This window comes from Papaver somniferum, unplaced genomic scaffold (assembly GCF_003573695.1).
Source record: "Papaver somniferum cultivar HN1 unplaced genomic scaffold, ASM357369v1 unplaced-scaffold_76, whole genome shotgun sequence".
Lineage (NCBI taxonomy): Eukaryota > Viridiplantae > Streptophyta > Magnoliopsida > Ranunculales > Papaveraceae > Papaver > Papaver somniferum.
In genome coordinates this window covers 1,488,228-1,508,216 of record NW_020650526.1, presented here as the reverse complement: position 1 = coordinate 1,508,216, position 19,989 = coordinate 1,488,228, and the positions used below count along the sequence as shown (strand labels likewise).

Below are 19,989 nucleotides of genomic sequence, written 5' to 3'. Positions count from 1 at the left end.
AAAAGTAGGCTGTGTGCTTGAAGATGAAGTTGAAACAGGAAAACCCATGAAGAATATTCGTCCTGTTTGATATCTAGATTAATAGGGATCAAAACTTTGATGTTAGAAACGGCGAAAGCCGGATGTAAGGATTTTTTATCGCTTACCATGGATGATTTTTGTTGATTTAGGGGAAGAAGATGATGGATCGAGTCTGAGCTCGTGATACCATGTCAGAGTTTTGGTAATCAATCCTCCTGTTTCTTATTCCATAAACTCATATAAGTAGAGTTTTGTATATTACAGGAAATCTGGGAGAAGTCAATGCAAATCCAATATTCTCCCAGAACAGAAAGGTAACTAAATAACAGAAAGGTAACTAAATATTCTGACAATATATTGTCTATTAGTCACTACGTACGTGATCACATTCAATCGGGTGCTATTATCACTTCTCATATTCGCACAACAGCTCAACTTGCAGATATCTTCACCAAAGCGCTTGGACGTCCTCAGTTTGAGTTTCTTCTTCGCAAGTTGGGCATTCGTAATCTCCATGCTCCAACTTGAGGGGGAGTATTAAGATATTTGCATATATATTTTGTATATATATGGTAGTTAGGACTTATCTTCTGTTTTAGGAAAGATATTAATTGCGTATAATCTCCTCACCATATTTGTAAAGGAATGTACGCCTATTTAGACACAGGGATAACCTGTTTGTATTCAAGTTTTTGATAATACAAAATCTTCATCTTCTCTACCTTGTCGTTTCACCTATAATATCACTATCATTGCCTGAAAAATCAGTATTATTAATAAAAGGCAAACTATATTTTAACTTCTGGATGAATCATTGAATTATCATTAAAACCATGATAGTACTTGGTATTGTTTAAAAAAACTTAACTTACGTGGTTAGAAATAGATGAAAGTTGTCCCTTTGAGTAAAAATAGCACCTGCAAAATAAAACCCAACGGAAAATAATTAAAACATAATCAATAACTAAAACAATTCAAAGAGAATAGGGTTACGGTTTAAAAAGAGAATAGAACAAAATCATACATGCAAATTAAACAGAACAAAAGACAGATAAAGAACAAACCCTATGAAGGAAACTAAGAAAACGAGAACATCAAAATATCAAATCATTAATAGGAAATTGGATGTCCTTTGTCCCTTTCACGCGTATAAAATCCTTCCTAGAAACCCTAACCCTAACCTCTTCTCATTCGTTTGTCTTCGTTCTCCCTGTTAATTTCTTTTTATATCGCAGGCGATGAGGCGAAGGTTTAAGAATAAAGACGTGGTTAAGAATTGTTTTGATAGATAAAAGAGAAGTCTCGGCTTTTTTTTTAGGGCTTATTGGAATAAATCCATATACACCGAGGTGCTCATGAAGACAGTACCAATGAAGAGAAGACCAAGTGACCGCGCAGATTATGCACGTACACAATGAAGATAATGTCAAAGATAATCTAGATAATTATGCAATTAGTTTCTAGATTTATGTTACCTAGTCAAAACAGAATATGAGATCCTAAGTTATCTCCTAGGTAAGTTATTAACTCTATAAATAAGAGTTCAATGTAATTGTAAATCGATCTCAAGTCTTGATGATCAACAACACAATTTCACCCTAAGGGGTTTCTCCTTGGACGTAGGTGTTAGTGCCGGACCACGTTAATCATGTCTCCATATTGATTTTGATAGGTAGATTTATTTATTTTGTACCCATTCTTTATCATCGATTAACTCTATTATTGTTTGTCTTGATCAATGATATCCATCTTGAATTTGATCTACATGTCAAAATTTAAGAGGGCTGAAGCTTGTTAACTTTTACAGTCGTAAAATAAGCTCGGTGGTATTATTCGACGAAACACTGGTGGTGTGAAAAACAAAAGATCTCTGTTGGCCTAAATATTTTCCAGTAGGGCCACCTGAAATCATATTTTTAATGTGAAGCTTCCAGCTGTTTTCAGTCCTGCTTCATGCATTTGTTTATCCTCACCTTCCCCCACATATCTTGATCTGCATGTAATCCTATATCATGGTATTATTTTCAGTATAAGGATTGATGCTGATTGGAACAAAAAGGCAGGGTCCGAGGGGGATGAATCTATAAGTTTTAAAATTCTTTTCCTGTATACTTGGAAAGTAAAGAATGACAGCTATTGACCAGATCGAAATCTACAACACTTATCGAATATGCCCCATAATATTTTATAGTGGATGTTTCTTTTGAAGACTTCCAGACATAAATACAGTTCAGAACTTGAACTGTTGCATTATTAAATATGATCAATACTAAGTAGTGAGGAGTCCCGTGACCAATGGCTTCTATGAAGCAGTTATACCAAATATTTTGGATAAGAAAATGACTCAAACCAACCGAACAACGAGGTTTATACGTAAAGATTGATGAATGGATGAAGAATTGACTAATGATTTCTTAGAAGTACTGTTTCAGTAAAGAATGGCAGCTATTGAACGGAATCCAGGACTACCAATCGAAATTGCACATAGCTACCTAATTCTTAATTTCTATTCAGTCTTTCTGGATATAAATACATGGGCAAAACTTGCATATGTACTCACAGGTATTCAAATATTCAAGAAGAGTAAAACTAAAGTAAGAAAAATGGAAGCAGCCAAATGTGTAAAAGCCCCTCTCGGCGTTCTGATCATGGGTGTACTGATTTTGGGGCTGCTTATAGTACAAACTCCAGTAGAGGCTAAGAGCTGCTGCAAGAGCACTGTTGGGAGAAATTGCTATAACGCTTGCCGTTTACGATTTGCCAGGCAAGTTTGCGCATCAACATGTAGCTGCAAAATTGTTGGAGGGAACAGGTGTCCCAGAGGTTACCCCAAACTAAGCGGCTTTCTAAACTCAGGTACGTAAAAATGAACTCGGTCATTAATAGAAAGGCAGATTCCATTTTAATCCAGTTTGTTTTTTGGTCATTAATTAGAGGACTTTGAAGAGCAAACCAACGTAGAGGATCAAGCATATCAAATCAATGAGTACTGCAAGTTGGGCTGTGTATCATCTGAATGCGGTGATAACATAATTACTACTTCACAGTCCTCCCAGAAGTCCGGTACAAAATGATCCAACACACTCTTTTTTCATTTTCTTCTTTTTCCTTAAATGCTGTAATAGACTATTTCATCTTAATGAAAGTTGTTTTTGGAACTAGACCAAGAGGTGGAACGATGTAACAATGCATGCTTGGAGCTATGCAACAAGAATTCCAACACTGAAGCTGCTGGTACCGCTTAAAACAGATTAATGCATGAAGATATCACGTCCAAGCCAACCAAACTGGCCTAATCTATAATATCTTAATTGTTGCCTTTTTATTTCGAGTGATTGTGGTGTGCGAGTGCTGTACAAATTTGTAGTTCCTATAACTGTCTTGTGACAGTGCTTTACCAGTTAAGTTGCATACTTGTATTGCATCCTCTACTAAATAAAGTCGTCATGCATGTATGACGAAAAACGGATTGCAGTATGCAAGTTTCGTTAAGACTAGCTTCTACTACTATCGTAATGTGTGGTCGTGCTTTCGATTGATGACATGGGTTTATCGAATTGCACTTGCACACTCCTGACATCCGCACACCGCTCACAGGCCACCACCCCAGCTCATGGTAATAAAGGAGAGGCTCGCTCTATTTCTTACCATTTATACAGCTATAACCTTTGACCGGAGTTTATTATGAAGTAGGTGTTCCTATCCCAACCCAACACTTTGATCATTCATGTAAACTTCCTGTAACAGAAATTGGCACGGCGAAGAACAAGGGGTAGTTTTACACGTCTAAATCGGTGACTCAGCTAACCGAGTCACTAACTCTGTATATAGTGAGTCAATCCTAGTTACATAGTAGTCAAAACCTAGTTACATAGTATCGAATTAATTTGAGAAACATGGACGTAAATTATAGTGCTTCCTCAGTCCTCAGACTCCACACCCACCTTCCATAAAACTCTTTTGAGGACGTAGCTCGATTCACAAAAATATTATATGGCTTTAATATATACCGACAGTCTCGATGATGTGAATGTGAATACTAAAATGTTGAGCTTGTTCATTAGTCGGATGATGAGTAGAATAGCATGGCTTTCTAACTATTTTTTCTATTTTGTTAGAAATTTTTTTATTTTTTTAATTTTAATTTTAAATTGTTTGAGTTTCGCTTGACATACATATATTGAAGTACATGAGCCTAACAAGCTTCGAAAACCGGTTTCCCTTATAAAGGGCAGGATCTTAAACTACCCATATGATGTGGGACTAAAAATATCGACACGTTTCCTTATGTGTAGTCTAGTTAGGTCCAGCGTGTGAACATCAGATGGTGCAGAGTAAATGTCTTATCGAGCGACTCATCACAAATTGTCCGCTCTGATACCCATACTGAAGTGGACCAAGGGGGTGAGGTCAAAAGACTCGTCAAAAAAACTTTCCTGCTCTAATACCTTATTGTACCCCATCGGTTTAACTAAATTCGAAAACCGGCTTGTAAAGTTAGGATTGTCCAAAACTTATAAACCGCAGGATCTTAGACAACCCATACAATGTGGGACTAAACTTAACATGCCCCCTCACGTATAGATTCATTGGATCTAACATGTGGACATTAAATCGGGTGACGCGGAGTAAAGGTGCGATTAAACGACTCGTCACAACAAATTGCCTGCTCTGTTACCATATTGAATTTCATGGGCCTGACTAACCTCGAAAATGGCTTGCAAGGTTAGGGTTGCACAAAACTTATAAACTACAGGATCTTAATTAGACTTCCCATATCATGTATGGCCAATAATCTCAACAACATAAACTCTTTCTTCGAAGAGTTGATAGAATTATTACCACCATCTGCAATCAAACTCTTAATTGCTAGGGTGTCTAACAATTTTCTAATCTAGGAATTACTGGTTAATCCACTATAGGAAAACCGGTTACTGTGTAGTCCATCACCAGAAAACAATTACTCGCTGGTCCAAACACATGTTTTTGGACCAAATTATTTACTCGCTGGTCCGAATACCTTGTGGAGATTATAAAGTGTGTTTCCTAAATGCCTAATGTAGTTGCATCTTTTCGGATGACTACACCCAAGTAAATCTAAAGGCTATAAACTACTAAAACATTCAAGATTCAATAAGAACAAGATATAAAGAGCATGGAAAGTAAAAATTAACACAAGCATATAACGTGGTTCGACCATGAAGACCTACATCCACGGGAAAGAAGATGTTTTCTTTATTGATTATAAGGTCTTACCCTTGAAAGAGCTACAAATATCACTTATATTTCTTACTCTTTCTCTATCTAGATCTCGCTCAGGAATTCTCTGTAGATAGACCATCTATTGTTACATAAGTTCTCCATCTCCTTCTACATGGACTGGTATTTATAGGAAAATAAGTCTCGTGACGATCTGGCCTCGCCGAGCTGGTGGAGCTGTCACACATCGTCTTCGTTGCTTCGGAAGGGTCCTATACTATCCTTCGTGATGGCTTGCTTGGTTCTCCTTCCGAGTTGTCCCGCTCCTCTCGTCATCAGCTCTTTCTCAGAGAACCTCGTGCGGTATCACCTCTGGGTCGTAGTATAGGTCGCCCGAGACTTCTGTTACACGATATAGATCTGCTCTTATCTTCTTCTTATCCTTCATTAAATGCAGTCCTCCTTTTTATACTTGACCGTCTGAATCGATTAGACCACTCCTCCCACGCGTCATTCATGTAACGTTTGTAACAGGCGCCTCGATTCAGATGAAATCAGCTTTATAGAGTATGATTCGATGTTCCCACCTTATCGTCTTATCATGATATCTCCCCCTAGGATGTTGACACGTGGCCATCGGGTAACTTACCCTCACATTTTGCTCATTTTCTTTGCAACTTGCCAAGGGCATAATGGGAAAAAAACTTTGTAATTGTCCCGTCTTTATCGCCACGTTTGCATTTTTAGTGTGTACTTATTTGTTGAGTTTGAGGTGCCCGTTGGCTTGCTCAAGAGTTTTTAAGAGAGAGGATGTTTCCCTGTTACTGGCTGTCCTTCAAGATTTCCATCGTCTTGTTTGCTGCGCTTTGACCATCTTGGGTGCTAGTTGGTTTTTCGAGGACCTTTTTTCCTATAAGAGTCCTTCTGAGGTGAAGAGTTAAGTTTTTTTCTCATCTTTCATTATGTAGATCTTAGAGCCTTTTTCATAAAATCTTTTTATAGTGAGCGTTATCCTCCTCGTCCTCCATGGAGACAAGGTGTTTGTTCATATTTTTCTAAACATAATAGTATGCCCTCTCATCTGTTGGATGCCTCGGTTTTTCTTGATCTCGTTTCTAGGCCATCACCAATGTTCTCTCGGAAAGACCTATCTGTTCGAATATCGTCTCTAGCCTCATTCGGGGCCCATGGAGTTCGATTTGTCTGCTAGTGCATTGAACTTTTTTCTGGAAGATTTCATATTCGCCATTGTTCTTTTCACGTGCAAGTTTGGAAACACTTCATGTAGTGTTTTTCTTCTTGGGATTGGTCTTGGGAACACTTGGTTTCCTGTGTTCTTTTTCCTGCTTTGGCTTAGAGACATTTTCTGCTATTATGTAAATTGTTATTTAGTTTATAACAAATATCTTCATTTGTGCAATCTTCTCTTCTTTTATGCGTGGTGGACACGAATTTTCCGAGTTGGTGAGGGTGATGAGGTATAAGATATTGTCTTCATTTTTAAACGTATATATATACCTTGCCCCTGTTTCATGCCTTAGAAGCTGATGTGATTTCGGACAAAGAGTGAGGATGCCGTGGCAAACTGGCAGAGTCCGAGCTATTGCTCCTGCGCGAGTCGTCAGAGAGGTTTTGCTGCTTACCCTGTCTGTGTGGTGGCTGCTGACATTGCTAAGGGTTAAATCACTTGTGCCTCGATCGGGAAGGATAGGCTTTTCTTGTGTCGCCGACGACGAGCTTCGGATGGAACTAAATGGGTTTCTCCTGGGAAGACATAATAAAGATGCTCTTGCGATGTATTTTTAATGTTGAGAGTTTATTTAACTCGTTTAGTGTATATGTCCTCCTGTTGTAACTGAGGTGAATGGTACTTGTAGTTTTTTTTAAGTACCCGTTGACAATAGAATTTTATTGTTGAGTTATTTCATTCGATGTATTCGTAATAGTGGCTCTAAGGTGCTTTGCCATATACCATTGGTTCAACCATGGATGACAAAGCCAAGGAGTGATAAGTTCCTTAATTGGATAGGTCATCTCTTACAATGTTGGATTTTGGGTATGGCACATGTTCCTTTCTCGCCTTTGTTCGGATGCCTTTATTGGCTTGGTTTTTAATAGTGCTCAGTTTAGGTTACACTTTCCCCATGATTAAGTGATTAATTGTTTGAGTCACTTTTTTGTCAACCATTGTTTGCAGGGCTATATCTCGGTCAAGTGAGTCTTGTCTTAGCCAAAGGTAAGTACCTTGATTTTCGATATCTCCTGTTATGCAAGACATCATCCGATTCATGACCGTGATGGCATTATCTTAGGTCTATTTCCGTCTCAGATAGCTTAGGGTATCCCCGCGTCATATTGCTTTAATGGGCTAGATGGCATTGCCTTAGGTCTGTGTCCGTCTTGGACAACTTAGGTATTTTACCCGCATCATTCGATGTAGAATGGAGGGTGTGGCTAACACCATGCCATGCTCTGGATTATCTTTCGTTAAAATGCAAATGTTGTATAATTATGCTATATGTAAGTGCAGACAAAAAATTAAAGTGAAAAAGTAAAGAGAAAAATTAAGGCAAAGAAAAAATTGCGAGAGAAAAAATAAACTAAAAATTCAAAGCAAATGAAGTGTGCACACAAAAGGATTAATTTTATTATTCTTAAAAGAGGGTTTATAAGCCCTTAGTACATTCAGGTAAGGTATGATGACCTTTTACAAGTAGGTATTCGAGTCCCAGTTTCATATTTTATCTTCCTAAGCAATAAGCTGTTTAAGCATTGTACTGCTTGAGGTATTTGATGTTCCAGGGGCGTTCTAGTTCTTTCCCATTGGTCTTGAGCAATTTGTATGCCCCGTCACCTGTCTTAGCGATGACTGTAAGTGGTCCTTCCCAGATGGGAGCAAATTTTCCCGACTTGCGCGGGTATGACGGGATCTCGTGCCAGACTTTATCGCCTGGGCTAAATTACCTCTGATGAACACGTTTGTTGTATTCTCGGGCAACTCTTTTGTGGTAATTTTCTATCCTATGAAGGACTATTTCTCGGTTTTCCTCGAGATCGTCCAGTTTGGAGAGTATCATGTCTGAGGTGAAGTTTTTCTCCCAAACCTCGGTCTTAGTCGTGGGGATCATTGCTTCGTCCAGAATGATCGCTTCTGTGCCATAGGTTAGAGCGAAGGGTGTCATTCCTGTTGCTTCCCTTTGGGTCGTTCGATAAGCCCAGAGTACATTGTGTAGTTGCTCGCACCAGCTAGCCCCATGTCCATAAAGCTTCTTTTTAAGCATGTCGGCTATGGTTTTGTTAGTAGCCTCTGCCTGGCCATTGCTCTCAGGGTAGATGGGGGTGAATTTGTTTTTCCTTATTTTGAAACAGTTAAAAAGAAGGTCGATGTTTTTTCCTCGGAGTTGGGCCCTATTGTCTGATACGATGACGGCTGGGATACCAAAACGACATATGATGTGTTCAAAGAGAAACTTAATGACATCGTGGTCTCTAATATGTCTAAGGGCCGAGGCTTCCACCCATTTAGTGAAGTAATCAGTGACGACAATTAAGTATTTTCCCTGTCCCGTTCCTGATATAACATTGAGATATGAAAGTTCTTGTGCCATGGAATGTGTACATATCCCCATTTGTACTTGTCCACGGTTCATTACTGGTGAGAAATTTTTGTGAGGATATGCGCAAGTAATTGAACGTTCGTTTTACCATTAGTTATATGTCAGCAAGGAGAAATTTGGCAGGTAATTGCAGGGGTAAGTAAGGCTCACCATCCACCGTAGTATATTATAATAAACTGAAAATATAAACGACCTACTAGGCAAGACACCATCATGCAGTAAAAAAATTTATATTAACTGCTCCTATCAATTCTTCTTAATTCTTCTGAATATAAAGGAGAATGATTATGCTGACGTGGCAGTACCAGAATAATCCCCATACTGTGGCCAATAAAAAAACCCCACGTGCAAACTAACGAAGTCAATTTTCTGAAAAGACACGATTTCTAACGTTTTGTCCAATTTTCCGAGGAGACATGATTTCCCACCTCTTTGGATTACGACTCTTCTTCGTTTGAATAAATAATTCTCCGTCAATAGAACTACAACAAATTCCTATTGTCCGTGATTTTCTGATCAATTATAAACTGGGTACAGAGAGGCCGTAGTAGTAAGAATTCAATTCTTCAATGGCTACCAATAACTTTTGATGAATTGAGAGAAAGTATTGTTAAGGGGAAGGTGGTACGACAGTTAAGGAGAAAGTGGTCTTCCATGGAATCAAAAGTGCAAGGTCACTAAGATATAACAGAAGATACTGTATGCCAGAAGATCACAAAGATAGGCGACACTGTATGCCAGAAGATCACCATCGCAGAACTTGATTCAGAGTACCGTACTATACCTTTAAGTTTATTACAACCCTTATTGATTAATATTTACAGATCCAAATTCTTTTGTTATGTTGATTTCAATTAGAAATAGCAAGGCGAAAGAGATCAACAAATGCAGGTGACAGGATAAGATTTTGTTATCGCCTTCAGAATTGTTCCATATCAAATGACGTTGATGTTGCGGAGAGATATGAGAAAATATGACTTGATGATGTAGAAAAATTTGGGAATCGCTTATGTTCAATCACTTAAAGAGGAGGCAATTCCAGTTCCCGATCAACCTGCTATTACTAAAGAGAATGTTAGCATATCCAAACAATGGTGTTCTCTATATTAAGGTATACGCACTGCAGTATTTACACTTGAATAATGTGTGTCCGTAAACTAATCATGGGTCGGATCGATTGATGTTATATATTGAATGTCTTGGTTGCAGATCGTTGTCCCGTTACTGGCATCATATGGTGTCGCGGAGCCAATTTTTGCGGCTATTAATATGTAGCAAGGAGTTTTCGTGTTTTGATTGAGAGAGGAACAAATGATCCAGTAACCAGTATTTTGTTAAGAAGATGACGAAGTCCAAATGAGAAGACAAGAAGATATCATCCACTTTAGGTTCCGACGTAGATTTTGGAGTTGGTACTCAATTTCTCTACCTTTGAAGAACATGGTGGTACTAATGGTTTATCAGCATCGGGTAAGCACGATTTTTCAATTCTTTAACCAAGATTGTGACAAGCAAAATCAAAATTGGCTAACATATGTTAGAGATATGATACTAATTGAAGTTTGTGAGGTTTTAAAAAAGTTAAATGTTGTGTATCAGATGAAGCTAGCAATAATAAAAGATCAACATGATTAGGCGCAATTATTCTCAGCAGGTCGTAAGTAGGATTGTTGACGTATCGGCAGCACACTCATCCTAAAAAAAACTGAAAAATTAACGTCACTTGGCAAGAGTTCTAAACAAAAGAACCTACAAAAAGTTGTGACCGCTGGGTCAGAGAAAATCTCCAAATTCCAAATCCAAGAGTTGCGATTATTGTACCAAAAAATGGTATGTGTCTTTTCTCAACACAGCTATTTGACAATGTAGGACCATTTAGTAAATGACTATCTGTATTATCAGAGAATAACCATTCAAGTTACACCTCCCTCAAGGAAGCAGCAATATAGCTAACGACCAAATGATGAAGGATGCGTCTCCAGACATGAGACATCCAACTAGGATCTGAAGCTTTCCTATCTGCTCAAAATGCTACCTTCAAGCAAGCTCACAAAAGTGTTACTATACCAAAAGGTTGGACCCGACAGAACAGATCTTAAGGTTCGACTAACAACTTTCCTTAAAACAACATTAACCAAGACCAAGGGTAGAATCCGAGTGCAGTTGCAAGAAAACTTACAACTACACTCCAATGTATCTAGATTATTACTCAAGTAATCATAATGAATTCTTTATTAACTTTCAAGGATTATAATTGGATACAATGGATAACAATGACTTTACAATGACTTTACTTCCTCTCCAAACAAACTTTCTCTCTCCTAGTTTCTTGTCTAGCACACACTAAAAGATCTCTCCCTCTATGTGATGACTTCCTTCCTTTATATAGTGATTCCTCATAGTGGATGTCAGCTAAGAGATCCACTATTTTCGGAATCACTATGCGATACATTCGCTCATTGTCGCACAAACTATACTTCGCATAGAACATCACACTTTACTCGTGATCTTGCTGACATCATCCAATACGTCGCTTCAGCTCTGCCATGTGCGATAGTCCTCGCTTACATCAGATAATCCTTACTTCGCATACTTATTGATATGTGCGATCTTTCACTCCTACATTTTGCCTCTTCTCATTTCGCTTACATTGTGAAGTGAGCGATATGAGAAATTTCCATCCTATAATATCGCATGTGTATATATTTTAGTATTCTACCTTGCCAACATTCCTCCGGAATTCCAGTTCATTTATTCACACGCGTCGATTCTTCTCCTTTTTACCAGGTCAAACCGTTTATAACCGGTCGTCTCTTCTACCTATTTATTGACTTACTTTCAAGAAGAATATAATTTCCTTTTCTTCTTCACTAAAATTTCTCTTTATTCCGCTGTTTATTTCATTCTTGCTGCTACTGTTCTTCTGCTTCTACCACTGTTGTTCTTCTGCTACTGTTACCATGGATAAAAATGCGAAGTTTGTTTTCTTCTTTCAAGATTTATCCTTTTACTCTTCTAATAATCATGATTCTTGATTGTAACTGTTATCTTTTTAATTAACTCAATTCCCATACTATTCCAGAAAAATTCTTCTTTAAGCGCCCTGAGGATAACTGTTCCAAACTCTAATTCTTCATCAGATGATACAAATAAAGAATCTCATAAGAGGAAAACTTCGCACAACAAAGAAGTAAGAAATATCTAATTTTAACTAAACAATATTGTTGCCTCTATTTCTTATCTACTTTGTTTTCGCAGGTTTCTGATTGTGAGATAGGTGGGGTCAAGAAATCAAAGGTTAATAAAAATCGCAAGCCCACGGTAATGAAGTTAAATCTTTCTATTCTTGACTTTGATGTTGCAGACGTCACCCCTTTAGCAACAATTCAAACTTCTGATACTAATGCCTCTATCACCTTTGAAGAAATTTTTCCTGGTGAAAAAGAACCTGCTGCTGATCAAGGGAGAAAAGATATTTTTATTACTGCCTCTGCGAGTTCATCAGATGCGAATCAGACTTCGTCTTCATTCATCCATACTAATCCTCAACCAAATTCTGTTAATGTATACCCCCTACATATTTTACTGTTCCTTATCCTCCTATATCCATCCCCTCTTCTTCGTCTTCTTCTTTGTTACTAAATTCCTTTCTCTTAGCAAAAAAACTTTGTATAGTGTGAAATTTTCTTCCCAAACTCTATCCGACATCATCAACTCTGCTCAATCCTCTACTAATGACCCTTGCAAACTTCGCATTTGTTCTGCCGTGAGTAAACTTTTGTGCGAACTTCCCTCTGATAGCACTATAAGAGATGAGATCCATTCTCACATTGATCCAAGCTTCCATACTTCTCTAGATGTCTTGATAAGTGCCTTTTTCATGTTTTCACTTAACTTTAACATCTTTACCCCTTATCCTTGTCTTCTTTCTTCTTTAGGATTCTCATCGACGAATAATTCTTGCCGAAGAACATTTTAAATCTAGCTGCTCTCAATTGGAACTTTCGCAACAAAATGCATCTTTTTGAAAAATGAAGTCAATAGGTTGAACATGGAACTTCAAGAGGTGCAGAAATTAAGGGGAGAACTTCAAGTTTCAAATCTTGAGGCTCAAAACCTTCGCTTACCAACATTCCTTAAATTTCTTCATGCATTTATTAAGATTTAAACCAGAGGCGAGTTTTGGAGAGATTTATTTTTCAATCTCTTGTTGAGGATACTCAAGCGAATAATGAGAAGTTGCAGACTCAGTTAAACCAGCTAAATAATCAACATTCATATTCTCTTAATAAAATTAATAATCTAACCCATGAAAATAACCATCTCATTCAAGAAATTAAAATATTAAATAGTCAAATATCCCATTTCTAAATTGTCACATAATGCCGATCTAATGTATGAAACATTTTCAAAAGAGAATCATACCCTTTCTAAGGAGAAACATCTTTCTTAAGCAAAGAAACAATGTTTTCGCACCAGCATTCAATTCTTCAGAAAATAAACGAAATCAAGCGTGAGCTCTTCGTTCACTTGAAGTACAGCATGAAACATCGCTTAAGGAATTAAAGACCCAGAACGAAAAAATCATTCAAAGTAAAATAAATTTGAATGCGAAGAAGAATCAGCTTCAAGAACAATATAATCAATTAAAGAAATCTCATGATGTTCTTAAGAAAAAGAATAAATCTCTCTCTGCTGATGAAAAGAAGATTCGCTCCCGTCTTAATGGTTCAGTTGGTGATGATTTTGATAAAGCTATGGAAAGTATGAAGAATAACACCCTTCTCCTTTCTAAGTTCTGCGAAGGTAGTCAGCTAGAGTTGACTTCCTTGTTACTGTTTAACTATTTCTTTGAATTTCATTGATGCGAGCTTTATTTCCAATTTTGATAGTTTATTATTCTTCGCAGATTCTGAAAAGTCACATCAATCTACTATTGCTCAATTGATATTTGATTTATCCAAAATTCGCAAAGAGCGGTTGAACCTTGAACTTTATCTTGCTGCTTCTCGAGATAGAGCGCGAAGAAGACTCGCACATCAACAATCTTTTTTAGAGATCAATGCTAGAAACCTTGAAATGGGAGATATTCGCAAGGCTCATGCTAGTGCTCAATCTGTAGTTAATGGAATTCTTCTAAGAAACTCTCTTCCTGCGGTAAAGATTCCTCCTCTTAATGTAGGCGAAGATGAAGAGTACCCTGAACCGGATAGTGATTATGAATTTGTGAGCGATGATGAGAAGGATCAAGAGGATGAACAAGATCAAATTGAGAAGGACAAGTCTGTTGATAAGACTAATGCCCAAATAGAGAATTCTGGATCCAATATTGATGTTGAAAAGTCTTTGGTCGAACAAGATGTAGTTGCTGAACATTTTTAATTTTCTTTTGGGATAATTGGTGCTTGGTACTCGGGTTTAGACCAACACTAGTGTTTGGTCTAACATTTGTCCAACGTTAGGGCTTGGTAGTTGGACCATACGTGGACCCTCGTTGACTAGGTTAAGTTTTAATTTCTGTTTAGTTATTATTAAAAATTCAAATAAAATGTAATTATTACACCAATTTAAAATCGCACCCTCCAGTTTCTTAATATTTACCAAATTCCCAGATTAAATTCACGAAGCCTCTTCCTTTTCTGAACCTTCACCACCACCACCATGGCTCTATCTCCACTCTTCATCTCTCCGACACTGCCAATGCAATCACCAACACAATCAAAATCAAACAACACGACGGAATCAATACATTTAGGTTTTTGATATGTTTTTTTTTTCTTTTTTGTTGTTGCTGAGATTGAATCTATTGATGGGTTATATGCAAGAACAGTCGGCGAAGAATGTGAATCTATTATGGGTTTTATGCAAGAAATCACTTGGAGAAGCAGTGTGGGTGTTTGATGATTTGTAACATTCTTTCTCTATGATTTCACATTCTTTCAATTGTAACAGATCTAAATTTTGGGATAAAAGGATTGAAATTAAGCTTTTAAATCAGATTTACAATAGAATTTATACTTCTATGGTAAAATTTCAGAAAGAAATTTTCCAATCTCTGGTTGAAGATGAAGATATACCAATCAAGAATTTCGTTAACTTGGGTCTGGGTTTTCTTCTACGGGGTATTGAATTTTTGATCAAATTTATGGAGGTGATTTGAGGTGATTGTTTAATTTGTTGGTTTAATTTTCTGTTGATTGGAGTCTCAGATGATTGTTTGGTTGAATTAAAAGATGAGGGAGGAGAAACAGAGACTAGGGTTCTATTACGACTGAGGAACCGATGATGCTGTCGAGAAGACAAGGGAATCTTGAATCCATGGAGTTTTGGGAATATATCTTGAAGCCGAGAAGAACTGGTTTTGTTGTGGTCAGTGAAGATTTGGGGATCTGTGGTTTCTGTGAAGAACCAAAAATCGCGGAAAGAAATAAAGTTGAACTTGTTTGTTACAAGGAAGATAATATTGTATTATTTCACTTCCCATACTTGCCTCTTATTAGATTTCTTATATAAAACAAGTGTGCCATGTGATGAATTTTAAATTTCCTACCAAACAATCATTAGGTTTTATATGTATTCTTTCTTATGAGGTCTTATCTTTCCTTCCTATGTACAGGTCTTATGTTGCCTTATTTCTGTGGGATGAGATCGCAGGCGGTCTTTACACTGTAGTGTATCGACCCATTGATCTCATCTTATCTTTCTCTTGTATTATTTCCTCTTCAGGTTTTATCGCATAAATATGATAAGTCTTAATACCCCCTTAAGTAAAAAGTCTTATGACATTTACGTCTTTTGACACAATTCAGCTCCCTAATGGAGGGTGTTGTCCTTATCTTCCCCCTGATTTCCCCTTCAAGGAAGCTTACCTCTACCGGGTTAAGGTTATGGCTCTTCTCATCCAGTTAATTCAACAACCAATTGATTTCGCAGCCTCACATCCTATTACCGATGAGGTTTATGGTTGCGAGACCGCACCCTAAGTGGGGTATTTTCGGACCGAGTGCATCATAGTCAGGACTTGTCATGAGTGGCAAGGTACGCTCCAGACGCCCCGAGCACTCTTGACTTAACCGTGTACCTCGGTGATAGACGCATTTATGTGTCTATTTTGATCTCTTTTATGTATTTTCTTAATACCCATTTTTTCTCATTATGGTGTTTTTATGTTTGTTTAGGTGTTTTTGGAGAAAATACCCTTGTATGGAAAGAGTTGCTCAAAAAGTGATGATTTACACCCCGGAGAAATGTCCTGGAGGCGCCCCAGAAATGTACCGGAAACGTCCCAGAAATGTCCCGGAGGAAACCAGAAAAATTACTATTTCAACCCAAGAATTACTATTTCAGCCCAAATTACTAAGGGGACACCAAGACAGGATAGGGGGACACCCCTCTTCTTCATTTGAATATCGATTTTGGCGGGAAAAATGTTCACAGCACAGGAGAATTTTCGATCGAAGAAATGAAGTAGTGGTAGGTCGATTCAATGGCTGAATTTTGGCAGAAAGATGTGATTTAGCCTAAGGAAGATAGTTTGGGTGTCGAATTTGATCGGAATTGGCTGGAAATATCGATTTGATTCTCGAGATCAAAACAGAGCTACACGGAGTGAACACGACCTGCACACGGTGTTGTGTGTGTTTTGGTTGTGCATGGAAGTGTTTTGGAGGAGTTGGATGACTTATGAGGCATGTATAAGGCTTACTAGAGCGTGCAGGATCAAAGTTTACGTGTGACAAAGTTATAATTGGAAATTATCGTTAACTAAGAGAAGCGAGCAATGACGGATTAAATGGAGAATATACGCAAGTAATGGTCGGGTATTTTGGTCCTAAAACACTATAAATACAATGAAAAAGAGCTTGGAAGGGTTGGAGAGTCTTGGGGAGAGATTGAGAGTCGAGAAAAAATCAAAAGAAGAACAAGCAGAGAAGAAAGCTTCCTGCTGGTGTAGAGGAAGAACGAAGAACATTAGACGGAACCAGAAAGTCGTTGAAAAGTGTCGCTTAATTACGACAATTTTCAATTCCTTTCCCGCGACCAAGGAACAGTGCTAACAGCACTTTCATTGTATCCTTTATCTGGAACTCTTTTTGTGTTGCAAAACACTGTTGTAAACCATTTTTCTTGCCTTTCTCTTGATTGTAAACAACATTTGAGCATCAATGAATCATTTTGAGAGGTTTTTCATCATGAGTAGCTGAACCCAATCCCAGGGGTGACAGAGGAAGCCATTCTTCCAAAAGTTATGTGGTAAAATTTATTTAAATTTATTTGTGCAACTCTTTTATGATTAATTGCACCGAATAAAAATGGAGTAAATGATTTTTATTAATCAATTATGTTTTCTCTTGATGGAGTATGCTTAGTAAATTGCTTTTGATACTTCATGCTCGCGATTAATAGTTGATGTTTTCAAAATCTAATTTAGGCAATGATTAGAATCACAATTTCCTTTTATTGGAGTTATATTGTCTAGAATTGCATGATAAGAATATTACTGGTAGTTAATTCAGGATTCTTTGCAGATATATTGTGGCTCAAATTAGGATTATTCTTCTTTTCATGTAATTGTATATATTACTTAGAATAATTAGCCAAATAGGAAATACCATTAGTTCTATATTTTGTTGCCTGTTATAGGCTGTACAATGATCTTATTTATAGAGAATGAAATGAATAGAGAAGGCATTCAGCCATTTAGCATTTAGATTGTCATGGCATCAGAACCAGCAATCAGTTTCTGATTTTTTTTCTCTTTGGGCTGTCTTTTCGTCTCGTCTTGGTTTTAGGTTGATTTTCAACAATTTTGGTTTTATTTTTTAGAGATGTCTATCGAACATTTTTCTGGCAAATCCTCAGAGACATTTGCAATCAGGCTTACAGGTAAGAACTATGTTGCCTGGGAGTTTCAGTTCAGAATGTTCTTGAAAGGGAAGACACTTTGGAATCATATCGACGGCAGTTCTTCAAAGCCTACAGACGTTGAGGAACTTGCGCAATGGGAAACCAAAGATGCTCGCATCATTTCTTGGATTTTAGCAACTATTGAGCCACGTATGGTCAATAATCTGCGTTCTTTTCATACAGCAAAACAAATGTGGGATTACCTGAGACGTATTTATCACCAAGAAAATACTGCGCGGCGCTTTCAACTTGAACTTGAAATCAGTCAATTCAGTCAAGGTAATCTTTCCATTGAGCAATATTATTCTGATTTTATTAACCTCTGGAGCGAGTATTCTGGTATTATTTATTCTAAGGTCTCTCAAGAGACGTTGGAAGGTCTTTAGGCAGTGCATGAGGAAACCCAGCGGGATCAATTCTTGATGAAATTGAGACCAGAGTTTGAGACTGCGCGAGCTGGATTGTTGAACAGAAATCCGGTTCCCTCATTAGATATATGTGTAGGTGAATTATTGCGTGAGGAACAAAGGATGGCTACACAAGCTGCTATAAGTGGGCAGAAAGAAACGGCTGATTTGGTCAATCTGGCCTATACTGCTCAAGGGAGGAATCATGGGAAAGGGCAATCACAATGCTATAGTTGCAAAGAATTTGGGCATATTGCACGCAATTGCAATAAGAAATTATGCAACTATTGCAAACAACAAGGCCACATTATCAAAGAGTGTCCTACACGTCCAGAAAATAGAAAAGCCCAAGCATTTCAAGCTGTTGCTTCATCCTCTACTGTTAGTCAGTCAACAATTACTCCAGAAATGATACAACAAATGATTCTTTCAGCTTTCTCTGCGCTTGGACTTCAAGGTAATAGTAAGTCAATTACCTTTCCTTGGATTGTTGATTCTGGAGCGTCCAATCATATGACTGGCTCATCTGATTTATTACACAATGTACGGGAATATACTGGTACACAAAATATTGAAATTGCTAATGGCAGTAAACTTCCAATTACAGCTGTTGGAGATATTACACCCTCTTTTCGTCATGTATTTATTTCCCCTGGATTATCTACTAGCCTTATTTCAGTTGGTCAAATGGTGGATAATAACTGTGATGTGCACTTTTCTCGTAATGGTTGTGTTGTACAGGATCAGGTGTCGGGGAAGGTGATCGCGAAGGGGCCTAAAGTGGGCAGAATTTTTCCGCTGCAATTTTCGATTCCTAGAACTTTGTCTTTAGCTTCTATTTTAGTTGAGAATAAGGCTTCCATTTGGCATAAACGCTTAGGTCATCCGAATAATGAGATTTTATCAACATTAATGAATCGTGGTTTTCTTGGTAACAAAGATAAAAGTTTCAATTTTGATTGTTCTACCTGTAAGTTGGGGAAGAGTAAAGTTTTACCTTTTCCTACATCTGGTAGTCATGCTACTACATGTTTTGAGGTTATACATTCTGATGTTTGGGGTATTACTCCTGTTATCTCACATGCTCAATATAAATATTTTGTTACGTTTATTGATGACTACAGCCGTTTTACATGGATTTATTTCCTGCGCACCAAGGCTGAAGTATTCACTGTGTTTCAAGCTTTTCTAGCCTATATTGAAACACAGTTCTCTACATGTATTAAAATTTTGCGATCTGATAATGGAGGTGAATACATGTCACATGAATTTCAGGGATTCTTGCAACAGAAAGGTATTATATCTCAGAGATCTTGTCCTAATACACCTCAACAAAACGGGGTGGCTGCACGTAAGAACCGTCACTTGTTGGATATGGTTCGAACATTGCTTTTGGAGTCCTCTGTTCCAGCAAAGTTTTGGGTGGAAGCTTTATCTACGGCTGTATATTTAATCAATCGCTTACCCTCTCAACAATTGAGGTTTGACTCTCCTTATTATCGCCTCTTCAGCACATATCCTCAGTACGACAGGTTGCACACTTTTGGGTGTGTTTGTTTCGTTCATCTGCCTTCTCATGAGCGTCACAAACTTATGGCTCAATCAGTAAAATGTGTTTTTATGGGGTATAGTACTACTCAGAAAGGATATCTGTGCTATGATAGTGTTGCTAATCGCATGCGTATTTCTAGAAATGTGATTTTCTTTGAAAATGAGTATTTTTTTCAGCAGCATGTCTCTCATCTTGATAATGTTTGTATTCCTACTTTTGAGCATATCGATGATCCGTCACCACTCATTGAGCGTTTTAAACGCAATCATGTTTATCAGCGAAGACG

General features: G+C 37.6%; 2 protein-coding genes and 2 long non-coding RNA genes across 4 annotated transcripts; 3 read left to right on the top strand and 1 right to left on the bottom strand.

Annotated features, from left to right (window-relative positions):
• Positions 1 to 218: 218 nt before the first annotated feature.
• On the bottom strand, positions 219 to 1,393 carry LOC113344316. The gene is made up of 3 exons (XR_003357753.1): positions 1,086 to 1,393; positions 894 to 939; positions 219 to 777 (listed from the first exon to the last, which is right to left on the bottom strand). It is a non-coding gene; the product is annotated as an uncharacterized LOC113344316 (long non-coding RNA).
• Positions 1,394 to 2,444: 1,051 nt separating this feature from the next.
• Positions 2,445 to 3,528, top strand: LOC113344450 (alpha-1-purothionin-like). Its single transcript, XM_026588421.1, has 3 exons — positions 2,445 to 2,877; positions 2,956 to 3,084; positions 3,184 to 3,528. Exons 1-3 carry the CDS (start codon positions 2,460 to 2,462, stop codon positions 3,264 to 3,266), a joined length of 630 nt encoding a protein of 209 aa, XP_026444206.1. The 5' UTR covers positions 2,445 to 2,459; the 3' UTR covers positions 3,267 to 3,528.
• Positions 3,529 to 9,719: 6,191 nt separating this feature from the next.
• On the top strand, positions 9,720 to 10,615 carry LOC113344396. The gene is made up of 3 exons (XR_003357794.1): positions 9,720 to 9,948; positions 10,047 to 10,307; positions 10,437 to 10,615. It is a non-coding gene; the product is annotated as an uncharacterized LOC113344396 (long non-coding RNA).
• A 250-nt stretch (positions 10,616 to 10,865) lies between these two features.
• LOC113344363 lies at positions 10,866 to 14,219 on the top strand. Its single transcript, XM_026588356.1, has 5 exons — positions 10,866 to 10,937; positions 11,920 to 12,027; positions 12,096 to 12,401; positions 13,379 to 13,643; positions 13,747 to 14,219. Exons 1-5 carry the CDS (start codon positions 10,866 to 10,868, stop codon positions 14,217 to 14,219), a joined length of 1,224 nt encoding a protein of 407 aa, XP_026444141.1.
• The last annotated feature ends 5,770 nt before the right edge of the window (positions 14,220 to 19,989 follow it).

What these genes read in the sequence shown, in the direction of transcription:
- LOC113344450 (XM_026588421.1), top strand. Translation starts at nt 2,460, where the DNA reads ATGGCAGCTATTGAACGGAATCCAGGACTACCAATCGAAATTGCACAT. An exon ending in AAGCGGCTTTCTAAACTCAG is followed by an intron (nt 2,878 to 2,955) that starts GTACGTAAAAAT and finishes GTCATTAATTAG; the next exon opens with AGGACTTTGAAGAGCAAACC. An exon ending in ACAGTCCTCCCAGAAGTCCG is followed by an intron (nt 3,085 to 3,183) that starts GTACAAAATGAT and finishes TTTTGGAACTAG; the next exon opens with ACCAAGAGGTGGAACGATGT.
- LOC113344363 (XM_026588356.1), top strand. Translation starts at nt 10,866, where the DNA reads ATGCTACCTTCAAGCAAGCTCACAAAAGTGTTACTATACCAAAAGGTT. An exon ending in CCGACAGAACAGATCTTAAG is followed by an intron (nt 10,938 to 11,919) that starts GTTCGACTAACA and finishes ATACTATTCCAG; the next exon opens with AAAAATTCTTCTTTAAGCGC. An exon ending in CCTTTCTAAGTTCTGCGAAG is followed by an intron (nt 13,644 to 13,746) that starts GTAGTCAGCTAG and finishes TATTCTTCGCAG; the next exon opens with ATTCTGAAAAGTCACATCAA.